We start from the raw sequence: 20,645 nt of genomic DNA, 5'->3' as shown, positions 1-20,645 counted from the left end.
AAAGGAAAAAAATAAAAAGGAAAAAATAAAATAGGAAAATTACAAAGGAAAAATTACAAAGGAAAAATTACAAAGGAAAAATTAAAATAGAAAATTTTTTAAAAGAAAAAATTTAAAAATACAAAAAGACATCACTTATTAAAAAAAAACCCTACATAAAAAATTCAAAGTAATTAAAAATAAAAAAGTATAATCAACTTTACAAAGAGATTCATTATGGCAATTCAACACTTAGCAAGTTTCCCTGGGAATTTACAGACTTGTGGGCATATGGTGCTGAACAATGCCTGATTTACCAACATGAAATTGGTACATTTCCTTGGCAATGTGCCCTGAGCAGTACAAAAATTCCAATCAGCATGGAAAATATGAAAAAAAAAAATCCTTTACTAAAATGAGAGAGAGGAAAACCAGCAAATCCAAGGAACAAAGAACATCTAAATCCCAGCTTGCCTGGAAAACAAGCTCAGGAATTTCTAACAAGGAAAACTTTTGCAGCTTTGGAGGAATTTGGTGCAAGTTCATGGAATGATGATTTCAAATCTGCTTCCCCTGCTCTGATTTTAAAGGGAAGTGGCATTAAACACGTCAAGTTACTCCTGTCCAAGAAGGATCCCTATTTTGTGTGAGTAACAATCCCAAGAAACTCCAGTCTTACTTGTATTTGACATCTCAAAGTCTCAGCAGAGTTGGGAAGTTTCAATGAAACAAAAGAGCCACAATGCCTGGAACAACAAAATTCTCCTTGGCCAAAATCAGGACATTTATTTACAAATCCAGGGAGGAGGAGGAGGAGGATGACACCAGGAACACACTCCAGCTGAAAGTCACCGTTTATTGGAAAAGGCAGGAAATAAAATGGACACTCTCTGGTTCTGCTCCAGCAATTCTCCGGGAGTTGGAGAGAAAAGTGGGAACCTCAGACCGGGACAGGGCATTCCAGGGGCTCTGCCTCGCAGGGGCTCTCTCCTCTTTTGCCAGCTGCCTGCAAGAGGAAAAACAACGGGAGTCAAGTGTCAAACCTGGGCAGGATGTCCTTGGTTCAGGCAGATGGAACAGGCCCCCCCACAGAGCAAGTCCAGGCTGGGCGCTGGAGAAGGAGAAATAAAGTTAGAGAGAGAACTAGAAATAGAGAGAACGAGAAATAAAGTTAGAGAGAGAACTAGAAATAGAGAGAACGAGAAATAAAGTTAGAGAGAGAACTAGAAATAGAGAGAAATAAAGTTAAAGTTAGAGAGAGAACTAGAAATAGAGAGAAATAAAGTTAAAGTTAGAGAGAGAACTAGAAATAGAGAGAAATAAAGTTAAAGTTAGAGAGAGAACTAGAAATAGAGAGAAATAAAGTTAAAGTTAGAGAGAGAACGAGAAATAGAGAGAAATAAAGTTAGAGAGAGAACGAGAAATAGAGGGAACGAGAAATAAAGTTAGAGAGAGAACGAGAAATAGAGAGAACGAGAAATAAAGTTAGAGAGAGAACGAGAAATAGAGAGAACGAGAAATAAAGTTAGAGAGAGAACGAGAAATAGAGAGAACGAGAAATAAAGTTAGAGAGAGAACGAGAAATAGAGAGAACGAGAAATAAAGTTAGAGAGAGAACGAGAAATAGAGAGAACTAGAAATAGAGTTAGAGAGAGAACGAGAACTAAAGTTAGAGAGAGAACTAGAAATAGAGAGAACGAGAACTAAAGTTAGAGAGAGAACTAGAAATAGAGAGAACGAGAACTAAAGTTAGAGAGAGAACTAGAAATAGAGAGAACGAGAACTAAAGTTAGAGAGAGAACTAGAAATAAAGTGAGAGAGAGAGAAACTGAAATGAAGTTAGAGAGAGAGAGAGAGAGAGAGAGAGAAACAGAAAGTTAGAGAGAGAGAGAGAAAGAGAGCGAAAGGGAAAGAAGAGAGAGAAAGAGAGCGAAAGGGAAAGAAGTGAGAGTGAGAGCGAAAGGGAAAGAAGTGAGAGTGAGAGCGAAAGGGAAAGAAGTGAGAGTGAGAGCGAAAGGGAAAGAAGTGAGAGTGAGAGCGAAAGAGAAAAAGAGGGAGAGTGAGAGCGAAAGAGAAAAAGAGGGAGAGTGAGAGAGAAATAAAGTTAAAGTTAGAGAGAGAACTAGAAATAAAGTGAGAGAGAGAAATAAAGTTAGAGAGAGAGAGAAAGAGAGCGAAAGGGAAAGAAGAGAGAGAAAGAGAGCGAAAGGGAAAGAAGAGAGAGAAAGAGAGCGAAAGGGAAAGAAGAGAGAGAAAGAGAGCGAAAGGGAAAGAAGAGAGAGAAAGAGAGCGAAAGGGAAAGAAGAGAGAGAAAGAGAGCGAAAGGGAAAGAAGTGAGAGAAAGAGAGCGAAAGGGAAAGAAGTGAGAGTGAGAGCGAAAGGGAAAGAAGTGAGAGTGAGAGCGAAAGGGAAAGAAGTGAGAGTGAGAGCGAAAGGGAAAGAAGTGAGAGTGAGAGCGAAAGAGAAAAAGAGGGAGAGTGAGAGCGAAAGAGAAAAAGAGGGAGAGTGAGAGCGAAAGAGAAAAAGAGGGAGAGTGAGAGCGAAAGAGAAAAAGAGGGAGAGTGAGAGCGAAAGAGAAAAAGAGGGAGAGTGAGAGAGAAATAAAGTTAGAGAGAGAACTAGAAATAGAGAGAAATAAAGTTAAAGTTAGAGAGAGAACTAGAAATAGAGAGAAATAAAGTTAAAGTTAGAGAGAGAACTAGAAATAGAGAGAAAGAGAAATAAAGTTAGAGAGAGAACTAGAAATAGAGAGAAAGAGAAATAAAGTTAGAGAGAGAACTAGAAATAGAGAGAAAGAGAAATAAAGTTAGAGAGAGAGAGAAAGAGAGCGAAAGGGAAAGAAGTGAGAGTGAGAGCGAAAGGGAAAGAAGTGAGAGTGAGAGCGAAAGGGAAAGAAGTGAGAGTGAGAGCGAAAGGGAAAGAAGTGAGAGTGAGAGCGAAAGGGAAAGAAGTGAGAGTGAGAGCGAAAGGGAAAGAAGTGAGAGTGAGAGCGAAAGGGAAAGAAGTGAGAGTGAGAGCGAAAGGGAAAGAAGTGAGAGTGAGAGCGAAAGGGAAAGAAGTGAGAGTGAGAGCGAAAGGGAAAGAAGTGAGAGTGAGAGCGAAAGGGAAAGAAGTGAGAGTGAGAGCGAAAGGGAAAGAAGTGAGAGTGAGAGCGAAAGGGAAAGAAGTGAGAGTGAGAGCAAAAGTCAGCAAAAAAGGAAAGTCTCAAAAACAAAATAGAAGCCTCACAGATATTCAAAAAAGTTGACTTTGTTATGTATAACTTGGCAGCCAACCCGTTTTCAGTCCTTACCATTAAATTCTAACAAGCTCATATTTAAAACCTTGTAGAAAATTTTAAAAAACCCCAAAATCCAGGACAAAGCTACACATTTTCCAAGGTACCTTCAGTGTGCAAGTCTCTCACCCACAACCGTTTCCTCCTTGGGGTGCTCTGCCAGGGAAAAATCCATCCGCATCTGAAAAAAATTTAGGACAAAAGTCAGAGCGCTGCAGGATAACTTAAAAGCTCCAGGCATCTTGTGCCCACCTAAAAATACCCTCTACGCTCCCACTACACCCTACACTGCAAACTTCAAGTCCCCGGGACATGTCCTATTACCCCTACACCCAGGTTATGCAGCAGGGCAGAGCAGCGCAGGGCCAAACGCACACCAACACCCGTGATGCAGGACACCACAAACGAGAAGGACGCAACAGCGAGAGAAAAGGCTTGGCAAGAAGAAGGACCCTGAGGGCCGAGAGAATGCGGAAGGAGATGACCGAGATAAGACCGATGTAGAGCCGATGAGGCTCAAAGAACCCGGCAGCAAGAAGATGCCAGCAGAACTGCTTCGTCCGAGAACCGCAAAGATGGATGCCCGAGAACCCTACGGTCAGATACCTCGACCTATCTCGGCATTCTTACAATGCCTACTCCGCCACAATGGATCATTGCGGTGCACAGCTGTCAGTACAGCTCAGAACAAGACCTGAAAAGACCTGGGACCGGATGCTTCTGAAGAGAGATGTGATTCTGATGTGCGTGCGAGGTCCCGAGTCAAAGCCACCGAGCTGAGGAACGCAGAGATTACAAATGCTAAGACACAAGCCAGGGTTTCCAAAAGGCCCCTTGTAGGGACAACGACACGAAAGGCAAGACACGCAAAAGACACAGAGTGCACAACAGACAAGTGACTCCACATGGCCTGGGACTGCTCTGCCCTGCACAGTTCAGCACTGCTATCAAAAGTGAGACTTTACCTTTTAGTAGGCCAAGGGGCCACATCTTGGCCATCCCAGACTGCAAATCTGACTCAAAAAACCCAACCGGCCACCCCGCTTTCAACTCCTCTGTGGCTCACAGCCCTCCACTTATCTCTTTGATGTCTGGGAACGCCAATCGGCATCGGGTGCAAAACAAGGCCGCCTCGCCCTTGAGGAATTTCCCGCTGGTACCGGGCTGTCGTCTCTCAGGCGGCTAGAATAAAGGAAACCAAACGTGAACACGTGGCCTTGGCAGCACTACTGCCAACACCTGACAATTCTGCTACTCACCATCTCCCGAAAAGGCCCGGATCCTTGAGCCCCACGCCAAGGTCACAGGGTATACCTGGCTTAAGAGGAGACGAGGTGATGCGGCACGGCTGAAACTTGAGTGGACCCTCGCTCCTCCTCCCTACCTCCCCGACCCACCGCAACGCCTCGGCCCTTACCGCAGTCCGGACGGCACCTTCAAACGGAGAAGATGGAGGCTTCATCACGGAGTCCTGTCGTGCTCCCCGACGGCTCACGAGAGAGGCGAAGCAGCTCCGTCGTCCGGTCGCTGAGCGGAGTTCGGCGTGATGCGAGTGGACCCCCTAAAACACACCATAATGGACACTTACAGTTACACCATCAAGAGAGACTTGAGCAACAGCAACTGATTCTGTCCACCAATCAACGCTCACCTTGTTTGCTTCACCTTGGCTGCCGCTATCCAGCCATGCTTCCTAAAAACAAATGCAAAGAACAGCGCTGTAACACAGCCACCATTTACGCTGCCCCTCTGAAGACAAACGGTGACTGACCTGCATGGGGCAGAGCCCCTCACCTGGAATGGGGCCCTCTGCCATGGATCTAATCCATCCGCAGCTTAAAGAGAGTTAGCACAAAAGTCAGAGCGCTGCAGGATAACTTAAAAGCTCCAGGCATCTTGTGCTCATCTAGAAATACCCTCTACGCTCCAACTACACCCTACACTGCAAAATTCAAGTCCCCAAGACATGTCCTATTACTCCTACACCCAGGCTACGCAGCAGGGCAGAGCAGCGCAGGGCCAAACACACACCAACACCCGTGACACAGGACACCACAAACGAGAAGGACGCAACAGCGAGAGAAAAGGCTCGGCAAGATGAATGATCCAGAATGACTAAGGATCAAGAAAATGTGAAAGCAGGCGATCGAGGTAAGACCGATGGTGAGCCGATGAGGCTCGAAGAACCCAGCAGCAAGAAGACGCCAGCAGAACTGCTTCGTCTGAGAACCGCAAAGATGGATGCCCGAGAACCCTACGGTCAGATACCTCGACCTAGCTCGGCCTTCTTACGAGGCCTAATCCGCCATAAGGGATCACTGCTGTGCACAGCTGCCAGTACAGCTCAGAACAAGACCTGAAAAGACCTGGGACCGGATGCTTCTGAAGAGAGATGCGATTCTGATGTGCGTGCGAGGTCCCGAGTGTCAAAGGTGCCGAGCTGAGGAATAGGGAGGTATTAAGAACGATGCCTGGTGTTTCCAAGAGGCTCCTTGAAGAGCTAAGGCAGAAGACATTGCATGTGAGACGCCCAAAAGACACAGAGTGCACAACAGACAAGTGACTCCACATGGCCTGGGACTGCTCTGCCCTGCACAGTTCAGCACTTCGATCAAGTGAGACTTTACCTTTAGGTCCCTAAGGGGCCACATCTTGGCCATCCCAGACTGCAAATCTGACTCAAAAAACCCTCCTGCTGACTCCTGACCGGCCACCCCGCTTTCAGCCCCCTCTGTGGCTCACAGCCCTCCACTTATCTCTTTGATGTCTGGGAACGCCAATCGGCATCGGGTGCAAAACGAGGCCGCCTCGCCCTTGAGGAATTTCCCACTGGTACCGGGCTGTCGTCTCTCAGGCGGCTACAATAAAGGAAACCAAATGTGAACACAAGGCCTTGGCAGCACAATTACCAACACCTGCCCCTTTGCTACTCACTGTCTTCTATGAATGCCTGGGTCATTGAATAATAGATTTAGCAACGCTCAGAGGCTCAAACTTGCAGAGCCAAAGTCCTCATCGCGTTTTTGGGGCAGTGACCACTCACCAGAGCAGGACACAGATCCCATGGTGGGCATATCCTGTTAATAAAAAACCCAGGGGAATCCACAACCCCACTGCTGCTTTCTGCCTCGCCTAGCCTTCAGCTTACTGCCTGCACCTCTCAGGAGTTCTGGCACTGTCCTGCATTAGGGTTGCTGCCGGCACCTACTCTCAGAAAAACAGGGGTGTTGGGAGGGATGCTGTGAGGGCAGGTATATCTGTATTCTAACTTGTATCCCTGGCTATAGCCCTTATTTTCACTCTGTGCTCTCTAGCCCTTGAGTCCTTTCCCTCTCAAGTCCTCCCTCAGGCTCTGTGTGTCACTATCAAGTGCCCCTGCTGAACCCTACTTCTCGAGAACCCTACGCTTGCAGCCGAGGACGCGCCTTTACCGTTAGGGTCCCAAGAGTTGTCCCGCAAGCGAGACACATCATCCACAGTTTGCCCTTCCTATCCGAAGCGTGGCCCTGAGTCAGGGCAGAGGCTGACAGAGCTGAAGAGCTCTTTGCGGTGGCAATGGCCACGAAGCCCAGCCGACCGTCGCCTTGAGCGGGGACAGGCAGCAATCCCCGGCTGCGGAGAGACAGACGATCGCAGGGTGGGCTGGGGCGGGAAACCCCCGGTTATACTCAACCCTGTCGGATGCTGCTCCCCACTATCACTTCCTGCCTCACCCTAGCCTTAGGGTTACTGCCTGCACTTCTCACGAGTTCTGGCATTGTCCTGCATTAGGGTTGCTGCCAGCACCTACTCTCAGAACAACAAGGGTTGGGAGGGGCTGCTGTGAGGGCTGATATATCTGTATTCTAACTTGTAGCCCTTATTTTCACTCTGTGCTCTCTAGCCCTTGAGTCCTTTCCCTCTCAAGCCCTCCCTCAGCCTCTGTGTGTCACTGTCAAGTGCCCCTGCTGAACCCTACAACCTGCAACTTGGGTTCCTCCTAGGACACGGATCCCAGGGTGGGCCAGGCATCCCCTGGTGCACCCTAACCCTGTGCACTCCTGAAGATGGCTGACACCACAAAGCTCGCTAGAACACGGAGAGGGGTCAGAACTGTCCTGGCCAGGGAAGGCTCCAACGAGGCTGAGGAGAAATGCTCTCCCTTTACTTCCAAATGGTCCATCCCTCTACAGCCCTCTCGTCTCAGCTAACTTTAAATTGCCTCCTAGAACAGAAAAAGTTTTTCCTCTGCTCCTGACCACCAGCCCCAACACTTATCTTTCAGGAGATGAGTAGACAAAATCCATTCTTGATTGAAAAGAACGCATCAGGACCGTCAACATCGAGACATTCTCTGTGTCCGCTTCGGTGCTGCCGTATCCAAAATCAGCTCTGCACCTCCACAGGGCACCTAGGACCATGAAAATGAAAATGTGACGATCCCCTCCAGAAGAATAATCCCCAGGTCTCCTCCACACTGCTGTCCTGGCTCATCTTAGATCTACATTCGACTCCAGAGGCTGCCCGGAGGATACCTGCAAAATGAAAAGGTACATGCTTAACCCCTTGCCCAGGAGCGACCCTGCCTAAATGCCCCCTCACCTGCTCTCCTCCGTTCCTTGGCATGCCTAGGGCAGCAGCAGCACCTGCAAAGAAATCAAGCAAAAATGCATGCTGAAACAGTGTGAAACAGCAACCTCCCCAGTCCAACTAAGGTATGCCACAAGTGTACCTTAAGCTTACACCCATCTGGCCTCTGGCATCCAGGGCTGGGACATCCAGCAAGTGAACCAACTAAAATAAAAAAACAACAGTGGATGCTTAGAGCTGCACCAGAAATTAAGACCTGAGCAATAAAAACTGCTTCTATCCACCAGTCACTGCTCACCTTGCTTCATTGACCTTTACTGCCAATACCCAGCTTTAGTACCTAAAAATAAACACAAAGAACAATGCTGCAATGTAGCCACCATTCACACCTCCCCTGCCAAGACCAACACCAACCAACCTTCTTCTTCAGGCAGTGGAGGAGGAGAACACCCTCACCCAGGATGGGGCCCTCTGCCACAGATTTAATCCATCTGCATCTGAAAGTCAGTACAAAAGTCAGAGCACTGCAGGATAACTTAAAACCTCCAGGCATCTTGTGCCCACCTAAAAATACCCTCTACGCTCCCACTACACCCTACACTGCAAACTTCAAGTCCCCGGGACATGCCCTATTACCCCTACACCCAGGCTACGCAGCAGGGCAGAGCAGCGCAGGGCCAAACGCACACCAACACCCGTGACACAGGACACCACAAACGAGAAGGACGCAACAGCGAGAGAAAAGGCTTGGCAAGAAGAAGGACCCTGAGGGCCGAGAGAATGCGGAAGGAGATGACCGAGGTAAGACCGATGTAGAGCCGATGACGCTCAAAGAACCCGGCAGCAAGAAGACGCCAGCAGAACTGCTTCGTCCGAGAACCGCAAAGATGGATGCCCGAGAAACCTACGGTCAGATACCTCGACCTATCTCGGCATTCTTACAATGCCTACTCCGCCACAATGGATCATTGCGGTGCACAGCTGTCAGTACAGCTCAGAACAAGACCTGAAAAGACCTGGGACCGGATGCTTCTGAAGAGAGATGTGATTCTGATGTGCGTGCGAGGTCCCAAGTCAAAGCCACCGAGCTGAGGAATAGGGAGGTATTAAGAACGATGCCTGGTGTTTCCGAGAGGCTCCTCGAAGGGCTAAGGCAGAAGATATTGCATGTGAGACGCCCAAAAGACACAGAGTGCACAACAGACAAGTGACTCCACATGGCCTGGGACTGCTCTGCCCTGCACACCTCAGCACTGTGATCAAAACGGAGACTTTCCCTCGATGTGGCCTAAAGGGTCACATCTGGGCCATCCCGGTCTGCAGAGCTGACTCCAGACCCCTCTCCGCGAGTTCCCACCCGGCACCCTGCTTTCATCCCCTCTGTGGCTCATAGCCCTCCACTTATCTCTGGGACTTCCGGGAACGAGAATCTGCGTCGGGTGCAAAGGAAGGCCGTCCTGCCCTTGGGGAATTCCCTGCTGTCCCCGGGCTGCTGTGTCTCAGTCAGCTCTCACAAAGAAAACCAAACATCAGGGCACGGTCTCAGCAGAGCTGTTTGCCGCTCTGTAAGGGGGTCTCAATGTAATACGAGCAGAGCAGCTGGAACACACAAACAACAATGGATGCTTAGAGTTACACCAGAAACACCACTGCCCTAACCACACAAATACATGAACTTTGAAAAAGAAAACTCAAAAAAAATTGCACCAAAAAAAGCCAACTCTGATGACCCATAATCAAACTACTAAATATAATGAAAATAATACCTCGTCCAATTCCTTTAAAAAAAACTCAAATATACATCCAGAACCTCCCCAAACTTAAAAAGGCCTGTCTCTAACCAAACAAAAAGCAAAATCCCATGTGTTTTGAAATACATAAACATATTAACCTAACACATCAGAACCACAGAAATTTAAATCCCAGTCAACACTAGTATGCCATATACAATAATCCCATCACTACATACAAAATCAAAATCCACTTCTATTACTAACACAGCAAAAAAAATCACAACTGTTAACTGTAATAAAACCTAAAAAAACTAACTAAAAATAAAATTTAAAAGTCCCACTGTAACTAAAGTGCCAAAACCCCTCAAACATTTAAAATAACTACTACAAAAAGGCCCTCTACCCACCACACCACCAACATCACATAAAACAAATAAATTACTCTCTTCATACAGCACACCCACATAAAAAAGCCTAAATGTCCCTAAAATCTTTCAAGTAATCACAAATTAACCCCCCAAAAAATCTTTATTACCATTAACAAAAAAAAACCAAAAAATGAACACAAACTAAAAAACTCCACCATACAAACAAAGAACACTAGAGTCTTTTCACTAACAATTCTTATCACATCATAAAAATAGAACAAAAACTGGAAACAACCATAGAGAATTCCACACAGCAAATCACAAAAACTAGCAGAAGATATAAATCAATCCAACTTGCTGAACTCAAAACTGACCTACAACTGACCCTAAACACAACTAAAAAAACCTACACTAACTCATAAATAATAACCACTACTCTATAAAATAACTAAAAAACCCAAACTAATTAACAACATGAAAAAATCTAAACTAGTAAACAGTGTCGCTGTGCGTGTTTTCCTAAACCCCAGGGCACGCAGCGACATTCAGGGGTGCGACACCTTCCCCCGGGGAGCTCTCACTTCCCCACCGGGACTCTGGTTCAGCCAGTCTATGCGCGCAGAGACAAAGTGAAGACGAGACGGGTCTTGGGGTAAACTAAGGAGATTTATTACAGGTATAACTGAAGCATAACAACTAAAAGCTGGACCCCAAAGACCGGGGGCACGTGTCCTCCCGTGCGTTTTATAGACAGGGCAATACAAAGCAAGCAACCAATGAAAATGCACTCAGGGAGGGGTTTAGGGCAGGGAGTACAGAACAAAATCCAATGGGAATAGCAGAAGCAGTGTGATGATATGAAACAGCAAATGATATATCGATTTAAAAAAGACTGGCAGGGAAAGCTCTAGAAATAGAGGCAGGGGCACAGAGGATTGACACCTAACAGTATGTATAATTTAAATCATAACACACAAATGAAATAGAAAGCTAGCTTGAAAACTTAGAGTAGAAAATCCACACCGCAACAAAACAGGAATGTCACTACCCCAAAAAACTACCTAAAAAATCCACCATATCACTGCCATGTTTGCAAAAATAAAACAAATAAGACCCACCAAAACAACAAACAAATCATGCCGCAAATATAAAAATATCACAAATAAACTTAACAACACCAAAAATATTATTCCTAATTCAATAAACCCATAATGCCTCAAACCATCCAAACAAAAAAATCACCTATATATACACACAAAACCAAAAGATCAATTTAACCATGAACAGTATCTCCCAAATTATCTGAACCTATCAAACATATACTGCAACCAAATAAACCAAATGAATAAACCCTTGCAATAAAAGAAACAATAATCCAACCACATGTATTAGAAAATCCTAACAAATTAACTACATCACACTACCTCAAACCAACCAAAACACTACATACTCACCGCAATAACAATAAACACCACTAAATGACTGAAAGCAGACCCTGTACCTCATATTACATCCCATTACACCATGGTAAGCCTTAGAAAGCATATCCTTTAACATATCATACCCCATAAAAAAAAACAAACAACAAAACCCAGTCTAAAAAAAAAAACATGATCAACACCTGAAGTAAGAAATACAACATTAAATAAATAGACCGTATCCCTTATCATACACCATCAACAAACAAAATAAATCTACACAGTGAAATAGTAAAAACCACCTTAAAAAAACTAAACAGAAAAAACTTTTAAATATTAAAAGCTGCATCCAACAAAACACCCAAATCTCCATCACCCAAGCCAGCCCTACCCAATCTGAATCCCTACATACAATAAATAAAAACAAAACCTCAATAACATTTATCAGAAGTCTATTTAAAAAGCTACTCGAATTAATTCTATCTCAAATACAAACAAACTCATCCATTAAGTTATCTTCACTCAAAAACTAAATTACATCTAATAAATACAACCAAAAAATAAAGCAAAACACTATATACCACCAAAAACCATAATATTTAATAAAAACCACATTTAAATACTACTATTCATTAAAATCCTAGGCAAAGGGGGTTTTTCACCAATTTAAACACAGACAATAACAAAACAGGAGTTTCTTCCCTCAATTTAAACTTCCTTTGTCCTCATAACCCCCATTTTTTTCAGGGGCAGCAGGGAGGGATTAGCAAGATAAAATTGAAAAGCAAAAGGTGAAAGTCCCCTGTACAAACCCACACTGGCTCACCGGCTGCTGCCCCGTCTAGCACAAAGGTTTGCCCCCCAGCACCTCCTTCAAGCAAAGCCCCACACCCAAGTGCATCCAGTTGCTCCCCCAGACCCAATGAGAGGCTCTCACCATCACTCCATGAGACATGCCTGGGAGGCCACCATAAGCCTCTCTCTTCCAGCAGCTCCATGCGGAACTGAGCTGAGGCACCCCCTCTTAAAGCAGCCTCGGGAGGACCCGCCCCCTCATCATCGTTACAGCACCCAGCTGTCTTTGTTCCCTGTCCTCATCATTCTCATAGCTGACACCTGTGGCTGCTGCCGCTCTGAGTGTGAGGGCAGGGGGGACTTGCTGCTCATTCCCTAGACAGTTCACTGTCAGCACTTGACACACTGGGGCACCAGACTTTCCTTGCTATGGATAAGGATCCCTCTTCTCCTGCAAGTGCCCAAGGCTGAAATTTGGATTCCACCTCCAAAATTCTGTGTGTGAAGTTCATCATTCCTAAGGAAGTTCCTAAGGAAATTCCCCAGCAATCATTAGCCTTCATTTACAATTTTTCCTTTGGAATCATTACTAGCTTGTCTGTCTGTAGAAGCATTTCATTGAGAGTTCAGGAGCTGGGTTGGCTTGTTTATGATCTAGCTGATAAGCCCAGGCTAAATCCAAACAGCCAGAATGACAGGGAAATATGGAGACAGTTTATAAATACTGCTCCCCTCGCGTGCAACTTAGTTCTTCATTGCACAAGGGGCAAGTATGGAATTCAGATGTTCTCTGCATATCTCCAGCTCAGACACTTCCACATCTGCAGCAGTGCCTCACAGAGCCCCGGCCCCACCCCGAGCCCTCCCCGCCCTGCCCGAGTTGTAGGTGGGACCATCGCCCGCGGCCCCGCCCCTCTCCTCCGGGCCGGCCCCGCCCCTCTCTTCCGAGCGGGCCCCGCCCCTCTCCTCCGGGCCGGCCCCGCCCCTCTCCTCCGGGCCGGCCCCGCCCCTCTCTTCCGAGCGGGCCCCGCCCCTCTCCTCCGGGCCGGCCCCGCCCCTCTCCTCCGGGCCGGCCCCGCCCCTCTCCCCCGAGCCGGCCCCGCCCCTCTCCCCCGAGCCGGCCCCGCCCCTCTCCCCCGGGCCGGCCCCCCCTCACACTGGAGCCCAGCCCGGGCTGCTCCCGGGCTGGGCGGAGCTCGGGGCACTGAGGCAGAGCCGGGAGTGGGACTGGGGGTTTCTCGTTCGGCTCCTCTCGGTGTCGGCTGGGGGTCCCGAGAGCAGCCGCCTCTCCCCCGGCGGGCGGGCTGTGCGTCTGGGGGCCGGAGCACCGGGGCGGCGTTGGGGCCGGGACTGGGACCGGGATGGCGGCGGGCGGCAGGAGCCGCTCCGGGCCGGGCACTGGGGCCGAGCCGCTCTTGATCCGCCCGCAGCCGGGGCTGTGCTGGGGCATTGGGGAAAAAGAAATCTGTGGCACAGCTCATTTCCTCTCCCAGCTTGGCTTCTGTGTGATCGTCTGCGACTCCACCTGCTCCCCTGGGCTTTTCAACCCGTGCAGCTGGAATGACCTGCCCGCTTCTAAGCCCGACAAACAATAATGGGACAGCTCTCTGCATCAGGCAGTGGAGCCTCGCTGCAGTGTCCCAAAGGTGCAGCAGTGCCCAGCATCTCTGGCTGCAATTTGAGGCGTCCCAGCGTAGCCCCTCTCTGGTGTTCCTCTGGAGCTGACACTTCCCAGCCTCCCTGACCAGGGTTTGGGGGTCTCAGCACAGGCCCCTAGCACATCCTGCTGCTTCTTCAAGTCCTGTTGAACCAGGAGGATTTTTGGGAGGTAGAGGCACCCAAAGCCAGCAGAACTGGCCTAAACCCCTTTTTGGGGAAATCTCTCTTCTTTCTTCCTCACCGAATTCCCACTGTCAAAACCCAGCCTGAGGCTCAGCTCCCCATCCCCTCAATCTCTCCAAGGAATTGGGCTTGGATTTCCCAATCCAGCAGAGTGGGAATGCTGCTGTCCTTACTGGATATCCAAATTGCAGTAATTGCTTAAGAAATAATTGAACGACATTAAAGGAATGAAGAGAAAATAAATCAGAGCTGCCAGCCCCAAGGGCCGTCCAAGGGATTCTCAAACCCCTTATCAATGATATGCTTTAATTAAACAACTCAAACCAAGTAACATCACATTGATACAGTAAGATTCTTTTTCATTGACTTATAGATCAATATTGCACAGGGTAAAACCCTTCTAAAGCCGGAAACTCTTTTAAGAGATATGCAGGGCACAGCTGCAGAGAGTGTCATGGGATTCAGGGGAAAAACCCCAAAGTTTTCAGTCTTTAGCATCTTCCACTGGGTTGTCATTGACAGCAAACACGGCTTCAGCCTTGGGAAGACATGGAGAGTCAGAGATTTTGCAGATCCTGGTCTCACCTCAGCCTTTTAGCAGCTACAGTCTGCAAGGAGAGAGAAGAAAATGGGTCAGAATGGACAGCCTACTTCCAGAAAATCATCCCAATTCAGAAAGCGTTAAGTAGAGCTGTAACAATCTCTCCAAGGTCCATTTCCCTGCCCACTGAGGGCTCTAAGTTGAAGCACAGGCTGGACCTGCTGTGGGCAGACTTGCAAAGCCCACAAGTAAAAGCTACTGGGCCAATTCCATTAAACATTCCAAAATCAAGCTCCTGGGATGCGACCATCTCTTCTGTCACCTTCAAACATCCAGAAGGAGCTCTCTTGCAGTTGAGCAGCATTCAAAAACTTGTTAGAGCAGAAACTGCCTCACAAATTACACTGGAGTAATGTAGGCTCCTCTGGCAGATATGTCAATAACAAAATGGTGTAGTTACCTGAACAGAAAGGGATGTAAGACCCATTACTACGGGCTAAACTGGAGCACTACTTCAAACTGGGGCAGTGAAGATGGTGGGTAGGAGCTTTTCTAAGAGATGCGGTGCCTACCAGTGGGGCAGAGTGGGGAAATTAATTCTGAGTTTTTGGAGAAAACTTTAAATCTCACAGTAGTAATGCTAAGCAGTGTTGGGTAACAAAAAAACCAAAACAAATCCCAAACCCAAAGAAAGGGCTCAAACCTGATCTCAGCAATTCTTTCCATTCGATTCTCTCCTCGCTCCTTTCATCCTGTGAAAGCTCACCTGGCTCTAACATTCTCTGTCCACACAGTAACTCTTTCCAGCCTTGGTCAGTGTCAGAGCCACACACTCAGCTTTGGCTGGACAACCTTCAGCTTCCACAGTCCACTTCCTCAGGCTGTTCGCTCCCAACTCTTCCTACCTGCAGTCACAAGATTTTAGTAGAGCAAAACATCAACTTGATTTACCATGATTAATTTGTGATTAATATTTCAAGATAAAGTTACAGCAAAAGCATTAAGTCCATTTCCACAGGAGGCAGAAGAAACATGGCTAAAAGTTAAATGAAGATCTAGAGAAGTGAATCGGAACTAACTAGAAACATCATATCAAATTTCTGAGACAGAAATAGGAACCTAATGCTGTGCTTGATAAACAGAAAATGCTAACTACCAAGAAAACTGAAGGAAAAGTGGCTAAAAGTCTTGCAGAGCACAAGACAGCAATTACAGGAAGCAGTCCAGTACATGTTACAATGCACTGAATTGCTCTGGGTGGAATAAGCTGTTCTGCAGAAACCATTGAAGCATATTAAGATTTCTCAGAGGTGATTTCAACAAAGAATGATGTAAGGTTAAATCTCACCCTGTGCGGCACCTCTTGCAAGACAGCTGGGCTTTCAAGAGTAAGCGGCTCCTCGTGAATGAGAGATTGCTTTTCCAGGGTTCCTGGCCTAGAGCTGAGATGCCACAGGTTACATCATGCACTTCCCACACTGAAGCCAAAAATCCAAATACAGCACTCCTTTAGAACCCTGAGAGACAGCCGTGGATTCTGGGGATACGGGATACAGTGGAAAATGGCACCAAGACACCAAGAACAGTGCAGTGCTGGCTGGCAGAAGCAGCATCCCTTTGCCAGAAAATGCCATTCTGCAGCCAAGTTAGTGCATGAGAGAATTTTACTGCCATGCAATAAAAAAAGTACTCTAGCAGTGGAATGAAGAAAAAAATCTCCAAACCCTGTCCAGAGTACCAAGGGGAATATCCACAGCAATACAGCAAAATAAATGGGAACTTCAGAAAAAAAAAGAGACATTAAAACCAGTCCAGATGAACAACCACTGTCTATTAGGACAATGCCTGCACAAAAGGACTCTGGTGCGGAGCCTTAATTGAGGATACAGTTTTTAATAACCCCTTTGAAGTGCTATAAACCAACTAAACCCAAGCACACTTTCATTTTCTAGACAGATTTTAAGACAGCTGAGTGAGAGTCTCAAGCACGTACTCAGTTGTCAGAGTTGCCTTTGCCCATCTTAGCAAGGACAGAGCAGATGTGGCCAGCACAGGGCAGAGCCACCCCAAGTCCTGCCCGAGCCCCTCTGGCCACACTCCCTGCTGATCATGCGGACCCCTAACAGGCTCCAGCCAGGCCTCTTTGGTGCTTGGTTTGTGAACTCTTCCAATCAAATGCGAAGGAACCCTCTAGTGCCCTGGACCTGGTGATATTTTCTGGGCTGGAATGCAACTTCCCACACAAAAGGCAGGCCAGGTTGGTTTGTTTTGGTTCTTTTTCTAGGATGTGCCTTACACAGGTGATGTTCCCTACAGCTGAGCACTGGGATGCCAACAGCACCAATACAGAAAACCACCGTGGGACAGAGCAGCAGAGGACGCTCCCTCCAGCCTTGCCAGAGATGTAACAGGAGCACCCTCAGTGCCATGCCTGGTGAGTGCAGTGGAGCTGGCAGGCTGACCCATAAACATTCTGCACTTACCTTTCAACAGAGTCAGTACGGACACAGAACAAATCCCTCTTGCAGTCGAGATGCCTTGAGGCGTGCATGTATCTGCTGCCAAGGGTCCTGGAGCAGCCAGAGCAGAGTAGGGTTTCTACCATGCTGCAAGCAAGGAATAACATTTATTCAGAAGAAAATAAAAGGAGGCACCTCTCCCCATCCCTTTTCTTAAAAATAAAAAAAAAAATTTTAAATCATGCATTAGAACTTTTTTAACCTTTCATTCATGCTTTACACAGTATAAATGATGAGCACTCATCTTTTAGCCTGAATTTGCATCAGCTCCTCAGGCTGGCTAACCTCAGCAAGACCAAGACCATCAGAATCGCTGAATTGTGGAAGGGGCCTTCAAGCTCACCCCATTCCACCCCCGGCCCTGGGCAGGGACAGCTTCCACTATCCCAGGGTGTTCCAAGCCCCGTCCAACCTGGCCTTGGGCACTTCCAGGGACACAGGGGCAGCCACAGCTTCTCTGGGGAACCTGTACCACGGCCTCACCGCCCTCGCAGGGAAAAATTTCTTCCCGACATTTAATCTAAAGCTGCCTCCCTTGTCCATCACTACATGTCCTTGTGAGAAATCCCTCTCCCTTAGGCCATACGCGGCTTGTACAGCCCACCCCAGATAAGTGCTCCAGGGGCTCTCGGGCCACACGAGCGCTCCGGGCCCTTTGCCGGTCCCCAGCGCCGGGAACCCCGACTCCCCCGGGACTGTGTCCAGCCAGGCCCGGCCCTCACCATCCGCACTCTCCGGGGAGCTCGGAGCCCTTCCGCCCCGGGTCCGCGGCGACGCTGGCGGCCGCAGCTGCGGCGGGAGGCAGGGCAGGAGGCACGGCGGCAGCGACCGCGGCGGCACGGGGGTGGCAGCGCTGGTACTCACTGCGCAGCAGGATGGGACCGCTGTCCTCGACACTGAACCCCAGGTGCGGGTGTCGCCCACGGGGCGCCCGCAGCCGGCGCACATGAACACCATGGGCGTGGGGGCCGCGTCCGCCCGCCGCTCCTGCTGCTGCTGGGCCCGGTCGGCGCCCGGCTGCAGCAGCGACAGCGAGCGCTCCAGCTCCGGGCACAGCGCCATCGCGTCCCGGCCGCCCGCCCGCCGACCGGCCGGCAGAGAGCCCGACAGCGCCTTGGAATCGCCCGCCGAGAAGGCGGCAGTGACGGCGCACACCGCCCCGGGACCGCCCCGGGACCGCCCCGGAACTGCTCCCGTTTTTTCTTCCTCTTTTTTTTTTTTTTTTTTTTTTTTTTTTCCCTCTTCCTTCTGTCAAACAAAGAGGAAAGATGTCTCGAATACACCTGCAGCAGAGCCTTGGTTCGGCCGCGGCTATAGGGTCCAAACCGGGCGAACTCGGCGAGGTTCGGCGGAGCTTGTTCGGTTCGACTCCGTTCCAGTCGGCTAAACGCGGTTGGGTTCGGCTGTTATCGGTTGCACTCGGCCATTTTCGGCCCTTCAGCTTAACTCGGCCGATCTCGGCAATGCTCGGCTCTTTTCGGCTGTTCGGAAATCCTCGGGTGTTTTCGGCTCTTCGGCCACACTCGGATCTAACCGGCACAGCTCGGCTATGCAGTCGCTTAGATTCCGCTCTTCGGGACAGCTCGGCACGGTCGAACCGCACTCGGTGCCGCTCCCCGCGCTCCCGCAGCTCCGCTCGGCTCCATGAGGGCGGCGCGGGCCGGGCCGAGGCGCCGCACGGGCAAGCGGGGCCGGCTCCCTTTAAACACGCAGCGCTCGGTGTTTTCCTGCTGCCGAGTCCCGCGGGCGGCCCGGCCATCGCACGGACACGGCCGGGAGCGCGGAATCGAACAGGAGCTCCCGGGCAGTGACCGCACTCGGGCACTAAGAACCAGCTTCCAGCCCGGGGCCCCTTGGGGCCGGGCACGGGGCAGAGCTGCAGTACCGCGCTGTGTCCACAGGGCGGCAGCACCGCGGCCCGGCCCGGGGCTCCCCGCCCGTCGGGGACACGCAGAAAGGGACCCCCCAAAGAGAACGTGCACAGAAATCCCCTAAGAGAAACGCCCCGAAAGACACCCGGCCACCGCTTCAAAGACAACCCCTGCCACCAAGCCAATTCAAACCAAAAAAACCCCCTCTGTTCTAAGCTCTATTCCATGATTTCTTTACATTCATTAGTTTTATATTGATCATTACCCTGTCTTTTTTCTAGTCATATCTATGGATATAATATATAGACTACTGTAATAATATAAGTAATGAGTAATATTATAGATTGTATTTATGTCTATTCATGATATCATTTTTCATATTTATATTTCTGCTGTTATTATATCTATTCATATTTTTATATTTCTGTACTTATTTTTCAAAATTCGTGTCTATTTCTGTATGTTTAAAACTCTGCTAATTCATTAACCTAACACGTCAGCACCACAATTAAGCAGAATTACATTAGCCTGGTTTTCTAAGGGGGAAAGTGGTTTGAAATTAAAATAATATTGGTCTATTTTCTCTTTCTCTGTTATTTAGGGTGGGTTTTTTAATAATATTATTTGTTTTGTTTTCGATTTCTTTGTTAGTAAACAATGAGAGCTACAAAATCAAAAGTCTACTTTGTTTTCTTGCTACCTGTGAAATACACCTCGACTTCAAGGTACTGCTGCTGATCCTGTAAAAGGATAAAAAGTTGTTCCCGGGCGGCGCTATTTTCGGGGTCGGGTGCAGGCAGTTGGGTCGACGCCCATGGGTGGTCCTTGTGTTTTCCCGCCTTTTTGGCCGCCATCTTTGGAAGGTCGAAAGCAGCTCGCTGAGCCGCCATCTTGAGAGTGGTGTCACGTTCCTTCCGCCCGTTGTAGCCGCCATCTTGGTTGTGGTGAAGACACATCCGGTAGAGCCGCCATCTTTTTTGTGGCACCCCCGAAGGCCCCGGGTAGCTGGTTACTCAGGCGCCTCACCAAAATGGCTGCCGCAACCGCACCGCGGCGCGGCACAGCGGGCACACAGCTCCCTCGCGCCGGGAAGCGACGCTGAAAATTGTTCCTGAGCGGCGCCGTTTTCGGGGTCGGGCGCAGGCAGTTGGGTCGACGCCCATGGGTGGTCCTTGTGTTTTCCCGCCTTTTTTGGCCGCCGTCTTTGGAAGGTCGAAGGCGGCTCGACGAGCCGCCATCTTGAGCGGGGCATTAGGTGGCTGCCCATACTTCCGGCTGCCATCTTGTTTGTGGCTGAAACCATTTCCTGTTGGGCCGCCATCTTTGTTGTGGCACGGCCGAAGGCACCCCGGTTTTAAAGGGGGGTGCCTGACAAAATCGAGAAAGGAGAAATCAGAAAGGAAAAAATTAGAAAGGAAAACATTAAAAAGGAGAAAAATTAAAAAGAGAAAAATAAAAAATAAAAAATTAAAAAGGAAAAAATTATAGTGGAAAAAATTAGAGAGGAAAAAATGACAAAGGAAAAAATTACAAAGGAAAAATTACTAAGGAAACATTAAAAAATACAAAACAACCGCAAACATAAAAATAAAACATAAATCTAAATAAAAATTTAAAAGGTATTGAAAATAAAATAAAAAGTGAAATCATAACTATAAAATATAAAAGTAAACTAAAAATCGAAAAATTAAAAATTTGAGGAAACATTAAAATATTTTTTAAAAGTCAAAATA

General features: G+C 48.2%; 1 protein-coding gene and 1 long non-coding RNA gene across 5 annotated transcripts; both read right to left on the bottom strand.

The window, feature by feature from the left end:
* Positions 1–675: 675 nt before the first annotated feature.
* Positions 676–20,385, bottom strand: LOC134548498 (uncharacterized). Of its 4 annotated transcripts, none has more exons than XR_010079791.1 (5): positions 17,764–20,385; positions 17,006–17,128; positions 15,871–15,964; positions 15,226–15,427; positions 676–985 (listed from the first exon to the last, which is right to left on the bottom strand). XR_010079791.1 is itself a non-coding variant. In XM_063393395.1 (4 exons), the coding sequence occupies exons 1-4, from the start codon at positions 18,798–18,800 to the stop codon at positions 15,377–15,379; spliced, it is 1,305 nt and encodes a 434-aa protein (XP_063249465.1). In that variant the 5' UTR covers positions 18,801–20,385; the 3' UTR covers positions 14,210–15,376. The 4 variants fall into 4 exon arrangements, 2 of the variants coding, with proteins under 2 accessions (XP_063249465.1, XP_063249464.1); XR_010079792.1 differs by lacking the exon at positions 676–985 and adding an exon at positions 14,210–14,589 and having other exon boundaries at positions 15,289–15,427; XM_063393395.1 differs by lacking the exon at positions 676–985 and having other exon boundaries at positions 14,210–15,427.
* Positions 3,392–13,006, bottom strand: LOC134548497 (uncharacterized). Its single transcript, XR_010079790.1, has 2 exons — positions 4,674–13,006; positions 3,392–4,574 (listed from the first exon to the last, which is right to left on the bottom strand). It is a non-coding gene; the product is annotated as an uncharacterized LOC134548497 (long non-coding RNA).
* Positions 20,386–20,645: the final 260 nt, after the last annotated feature.

Source organism: Prinia subflava, chromosome 3, assembly GCF_021018805.1.
Source record: "Prinia subflava isolate CZ2003 ecotype Zambia chromosome 3, Cam_Psub_1.2, whole genome shotgun sequence".
NCBI lineage: Eukaryota > Metazoa > Chordata > Aves > Passeriformes > Cisticolidae > Prinia > Prinia subflava.
Note: the sequence above shows the minus strand (reverse complement) of the source record. Positions and strands in the feature narration are given on the sequence as shown.